Source organism: Corvus brachyrhynchos, unplaced genomic scaffold (assembly GCF_000691975.1).
Source record: "Corvus brachyrhynchos isolate BGI_N302 unplaced genomic scaffold, ASM69197v1 scaffold18, whole genome shotgun sequence".
In the NCBI taxonomy this organism is placed as follows: domain Eukaryota; kingdom Metazoa; phylum Chordata; class Aves; order Passeriformes; family Corvidae; genus Corvus; species Corvus brachyrhynchos.
In genome coordinates, this window is record NW_008246064.1 from 2,994,330 (window position 1) to 3,000,859 (window position 6,530).

The window sequence follows — 6,530 nt, forward strand, 5'->3', positions numbered from 1 at the left end:
GCTGCAGAGCACTGAGGCACCAGGTAGTGGCAGAAGCTGAAACTGATAAACTCCTGCAACCAACAACTCTAAAAACCAACTCTAAAATCCACCAATGGATGCTATTTTGTGGAGAATTTTGTGAGAGCAATCTATGTGAAGGAGGAATCTGAATACAGAAGTGACCATGCACGAGCTGAAGCAGAGTTATTGCCAATAAAACCACCCAGAGTGTTATTTTAGTAGCTAAGGTGAAAGAGCAGTAACCAGAGGCATTGTGTGCCTCCTGAGATGCTCATATCAGCCATCTGAAGAGGTTTAACAGCCACATTTATTCACCTGTGCCATAAAGTTCATTCCCAAAGTTCACTGAGGGAACAGGTTCTAAAGCTCACAATGGGTTTGAGTACTATTGGTCCCCTTGTGGACCATTCACTTAAAGAGTTGGACTCGATGATCCTTGAGGGTTCCCTCCAGCTCAGAATATTCTGTGATTAATTTGCCAAGAGAAGCTCAGATAGAGATGAATGGTTATAAATAAGCCGATGATCTCCTTAAGCCCCAAACACTCTTGGGGCAACACTCAGCAAAGAAGCCATCTTCTACTAAAGTAATGCTCAGAACATGCATCCTAAAGTCCACTCATTTACATTCAGAGAACACAAGACAAAAATTGAGCCCTATCCCAACCCAAAAACTTTAGGAAGGAGGAATTTTTAAAAGGTTCACAAATTCAAGCAGGAAAGTTTAAAGCAAAGTTTTTTTAAAAAATAATAATAATCTGGTATGCTGCATTAATAACATCGCAAGAGTGCAGCATTTCACCCAGCTAGAAAGACCAGAACATTAGCCTAAAGGGGTTCAAATGTAAATTTCTTCAAACCCATACCTCCATAAATAGAAAAGGCTTGGTCATAGAAAAACCTCCTTTTGAGAGTGTCTTCCATCTTAACTCTGTCCACGATATCATCTTTGGGCTGTAAGGCCAGCTCCTGTAAGTCAGGCAAAACAAAATCAGTTAATAGCTCCTGATTCTGGCAGGAGGAGAAATCCTCTTCACTCACCACCGTGAGTAAGAAGTCTGCAAAGACCACTTTGAAGCAAAGGTATCCTGCCAACATCCTCATTTTCCAAAGAGGAATGTTCCCACTGAGATTCAAGTGCTCAACTATGAAAATCCCTGTCTGAATGCAGCAGTTTAGACACCTGAGGTGGACTCATGACCTAACTTTCCTCAGGTTTCTTCACAATCACTGTAAAGAAATGCCAACTTCCAAAGCAATTCTGACGTTTTTCCCTCTCCTGATTATGAAAAGAGCTTCAAGTGACCATCTCAGACTGCACACATCTAACTCTTGGCATATATAAACCTTTCAGTAAAGTGTTCCTCACATGAAAGAATTCTGAGTATGAAGATTACAAGCACCATCATCCTTGTGCTCTGCCAGAGGGATGATTTTAGGTACTTGTGCAAGGAAAACCTATTTGTAAAATTTAGGTCTTCACCAATATGCCTCCCTGCACTCAGAAAAGTTGGAGTGCCTTAATGCCCTGACTAGATACTGTGAAAATGTTTAACAGCAGACTCACTCTTTTATCTGAAAACCTGTGATTTTTGCAATCTGATCCATTAGTGAGGTCAACAGACTTCGAAGATTTTCTTCAGGAAAGATAATTAAAACAAAGTCCAGAAATTTAATGAATTCAGATCCTCCCAAGTGGCTCAGACTACCATTTTGAACAGCCTTTTGCTAACAAAAAGTATTTTATGTCCATTTATTTCAAACTTTTCCTTTTCTACCATCTATAAAGACATATAAACATGGTCTAATTTTAAAAGCACTGTACCTCTGTCCACCCAACTGCTCCACCCTGCTCAAAGCTTCAAATTCAGAGCTGCTCTGCCATCTTCAAGTAGGAACCACAGGACTTGAAAGCCACCAGCAGCTGCTAAAGCAAAGGAGCAGTGGCACTGCTGCCTTCCCCAAAAGCTGGAAGTGACTGTGATCCTTGCTGGGAACAGCATCAGGAGAGAAACATTCCCAGTACTGGAGTGCTGCACTCCCAAGGGCAGATGCTGCATTTGCAAGGTCACCCTTGCACTGACAGCCCACACAGATTGTGTAAGTGCTAAGAACACCTCCCCACTGCATCCTACAGGCACCCTCCAACACAGAGGTGGGGCTCATAGGGATACCAGAACTCCTCACCTGCCTGGTGACATTCACAGGGACACCAGGACTCCTAATCTGCCTGGTGACATCCACAGGGACACAAGGACTCCTCACCTGCCTGGTGACATCCACAGGGACACCAGGACTCCTCACCCACCTGGTGACATCCACAGGGACACCAGGACTCCTCACCTGCCTGCTGTCACCTCTCCAAGCTTCTGAGGGTTGGTACACAAAACTGGGAAAATATTTACATAGTATTTCCTCCAGGATGACCTAGCTATCAATGCAGGTTTCATGCTGCGGTTTCAAAGTACATTCCCTATGCTGAGTACTCAGTAAAAATGACATTTGCTTGGGTTCAGTGTATGTAAACAGGCAGCCACAACCTGGCACAGAGCAGCACCTGCTCACCCCACATGACTCTGTAGGACACACAGGGTCAATGGGTTTCAGTTCAGGTGGACTCACATTCTCACAGCCAGGCAGCTGCAAGAAGTGCTGTATTTACTCATTAATTCACTTATTTTTAAGAGTACCACCAAGGCACAACTGCAATCATATTTATATGAAATAGAAATTAGAAAGAACCTGGCAGTTCCCTGGGTGAATCTGCATACCCAACTGGTTTTAAGCTTCAAGAGTTCCTTTTTGTTGTTTCAGTCTGGGAAGGGGAGGGAAGCTCACAGGATAAGGAAGTATATTTTACTTGTTTATTGATCTAAAGACAAAAGAAACTTCAAATTCCATCATTTAATTTGCACAGACTTTTCAGAGCATGACTGTATTTAAAAAAGGGGACACAATTTCACCTCTCCCTAAAGCTGAGGAGAACCACAGGTTATTTGAAACATCTACAAAAACTTTGCTACTGTAGCAAAATGGGTGTACCGTAGCAAAAACAGGTTCTATGAGAGTCTGGGAATTTCAATGCACAAAGAAACTGGAAACCCATTACAGTGACCAGCGCGTGCTCTCACTCTGCACACAAAAAATCTATATGGCAAACAAAGATTAGTGAATATACACTCAATTTCAGTTTTGATTATTGGGCAACCTGAACTCATATTTATTTGTTTGCACACTGACTTAATGCTAAGAGAAATTAGTGTAACAGCTAAAGAATGAAACTGCTAGTAGCTGGAAACCTATAAAAACTACTCCAGAAGTGATTCAGTCCAGGACTGTTTAGGCCAAACCTGCAATGAAGAATTAAGCAGAGATTTCAAGGCTTTTCAGACAAAACTGTGGAGCCCAGAATTTAATATCCAGACTCACCTTTGCTTCTAGGACCCTCTTCCGAGCTTTGAGCTCTGCTACAGCTCTGTCTATGTCCACCTGGGGAGCTTTTTCTTCCTTCAGCTTCCTTACCAGCTCTCCCTAGAAGGAGAAAAAGAACAATACAGATTCATTCTTTGAATGCCACAGATAAGACCTCCGCTTCTTCCACCTCCCCTGGCAATCCAAAAGGAGAGTTTTGTCCAGCCTGCACACAGGTCTCCAGAGGCTGCAAGTGAGAAACACATGTTTGAGAGTTAGCAGAAGTGGACTTCATTAGAGAGATTCAACCACTCCACACAACTGTTAAATCACAGACCTGCTATTAAATCTCCATGTGTAAATATATTCCTCTGTGTACATCAGATTTCCACAAATTCCTGGTTTCTGTCTTTGAGGATGCACTAAGTGGATTCTCAGATGCTGAACACAGGCTTTGTGCTCTCTTTCTCCTTCACCAAGGCTTCTCTTCTGCCCCTTCCCTTTTCTTTAAAATCTACAACCATTTCAAACTTTTTTTCCTCTGTTCTATCTGATCAAAACTGGCCAGTAAGGACACAAATTTTCAGAAGTAGGTCTCACAGAAGACAGGTATTTGCAGCCCAATGCCTAAGCAAAGAAAGCATTGCGTTTTGTGTGAGAATTATTAGTTTTAAAACCTGTTCAGTAACTTTGAGATACAACAAAGTCAACAAAAAAATTAAAATACCCTTGAAAAAAAATAAACTCAAAGCCTAAGTATTTCAGAGCAGCAAAACCCTACAGTGGGTTTACAGGAGGTCTTGAGCTGACTCAAACCACCACTACCTTGTTACAATTCCACAAAGGTCTCGCTGCCCTGTGGAGATGATTCTCCCCTTTCAGCCCAGGGAAGTGCCCAATCCCTGCACACCCGACAGGGTTCTTTCCTGAATATGATCCTCAGCTATCATGCCCAGCTTGGTCCTGGAGATAAATTAACTAAAAGTCTTCCTTTGAGTCCACTCTTCTTCACCAAAACCAAGATCTATCTTTAATCACTCAGAAGGACAAAGGTGCAGGAGGAAAAAGCACAGAGATGCCAAAGCCGCCTCAAGTAGGGTGTTCTAAAAATGAGATGCTCTAAATTCAGCATTTTTCTTGCACCTTGCATGTCTTGAGCTTCAAAAAAAAAAAAAAAAAAAAAAAAAAGGGAAAAAGCCCCCCCAATCCACAGAGATTACAACATTTCCATGACACCAGCTTTTCCTAAATTCTGAACTTTCCTGACACTAATGTTACAGGTAACAGAGCAAGCAAAGAGAAGAGAATACACAGATTGCCATTCTGTAATCAGATTAGGAAAGATAAAAGTGCTTCAGAGACTGAGGGGTTCAAAGGCTCATTTTATTAATAAAAGGAAGTCTCCAAGGACTGCACTAAATCACACACAAGGAGAAGAAGGAAAAATAAGAATCCTGTCAGGATTAACCCTGTCAGCTACAAGAACAGAACAAATCTGCTGTTTCCTTCCTGTTCACTACTTATACCAAAACATGAAAGTTTCACTCTGGGACTGAGGACTGCATCTGCCATTCCTGGGTAACGTGGCAGAGGGAGGGATCTGATCTGGTGTTTTTTTCTTTTAAAGTAGTAAGTCCAAACTGCCTTTGTTGAGCCAGGGGGGTCGGCAGTGGAAAAACATCCAGGCAGTAGCAAAGCTGACTCAATAGAGCCCTCACCCTGCTCACTGCTGGGCATCCAAAAGCAGCACACAGCAATTCTTTGTCTTGACCTATAAGTAAGAGTGCTCAGACATACGCAAGGAGAAGAAAAAAAACCAAAAAACACAACTGAAGCAAATAATTACGCCTGCTGACAGGACTCAATCTAATTAAAGCTCCGATCTCGAGCCCTGCCCAAGAGGAGGAGTGCACAGCAGCACTCGATGTGGCAAATTTTGCTGCAGCTTTGTCCCACAGACCAGCAAAGCAGGGAGGGATCCACCCCTGGATCACGGCAGCTTATTGCATCAGGCACTGCTTCAGGAAGATAGGCTGCTCCCTCTCCATAGGCTGAGTCCCTCAGGTCTAATTAAACCACTTCTCCTGGAGCTGCCAGACACAGACCCCTGCATCCAGAGACATCAACTACCCAGATCTTTGTTACTCCCTCCCTTCCCTCCTGTGCAAATTTCTCCGGGAATTACTACAGCCAGTTGTACAACACAATGTGTGTGGCCCCAGCTGGACAGTTTTTTTTCCCTTGGCACCCCACACCCCAGTTTCAACCCCTGAAAAGAAGGGGTGCGTTGGTACTCACAGGCAAATGACAGCACCCAGGATTTTAAACTAAATAAATTGGCTGGTTCTAGAGATCATCGCTTTATTTACAAGCGGCTCTCTTGCCAAGGCATTATGCTGTACAGTGATTCATAATAAAAACTCACTGAAGTGCTGGCATAATTAGAGGGCCATAAATCCACTCATTTAATGGGGAAACACACGCACAAATCTGCGAATACAAGGGACACACGCATAGCTCTGTGTGCAGCTAAGGAGAATAATATGGACTCAGCCACTTAAAGGAGGCACATGGGGGACATACGGGCGCAGGTCTGGCAGGTGGAGAAGGGAGGAAAAGGAACTCCACAAGATCCATTAGCGTACACAGCCAGGGTGCCAAGATTTATTTAGGAAATGAAAAGTCAACCAAATCCTTCTCAGGCAAGAAGGACGATAAAGGTAAAAGGAGGGAGATGGGAAGAGAATGCGATGCAGCCCCAGCTTAAAGGACACATCACCTACCTAGATAAATCAGAGTGATGAAATGGAAAATATGCAAAGGAATTACCATCCCTTACTGCATCAGGCAAATATGCAACTCCAGAGAACGTCATTTGCCTCCGAAACCCGGCACAAACTCAGGTCTAAGGGGACATCACCGCGTGACCCCAAAGGGACGAGGAGACCCCACGGGGGCAGTTTTACACGGGAGACACGAAGAGGGGCCGCAAGGCAGGGCACAGGGAGCGCCACCCGGGCACAGCCAGCGCGGGAGGGGACACCCAAGTAGGCTGACGCACACATCCAGCCCAGCCAGGCAGCCCGGCACTGTGGGGAGAGCAAAGAGCCGTGGGGG

General features: G+C 44.1%; 1 protein-coding gene across 1 annotated transcript in view; it reads right to left on the minus strand.

The window, feature by feature from the left end:
* GARS (glycyl-tRNA synthetase) overlaps positions 1-3,563 on the minus strand; it is a 21,622-nt gene extending 18,059 nt beyond the window's left edge. The window contains exons 1-2 of the mRNA XM_017746732.1: positions 3,432-3,563; positions 869-971 (exon numbers count right to left, since the gene is read on the minus strand). Of these exons, the coding sequence (XP_017602221.1) occupies positions 869-926 (58 nt within the window). The 5' untranslated portion in view covers positions 927-971; positions 3,432-3,563. The remainder of the gene's footprint in view (positions 1-868; positions 972-3,431) is intronic.
* Between the last annotated feature and the right edge of the window lie 2,967 nt (positions 3,564-6,530).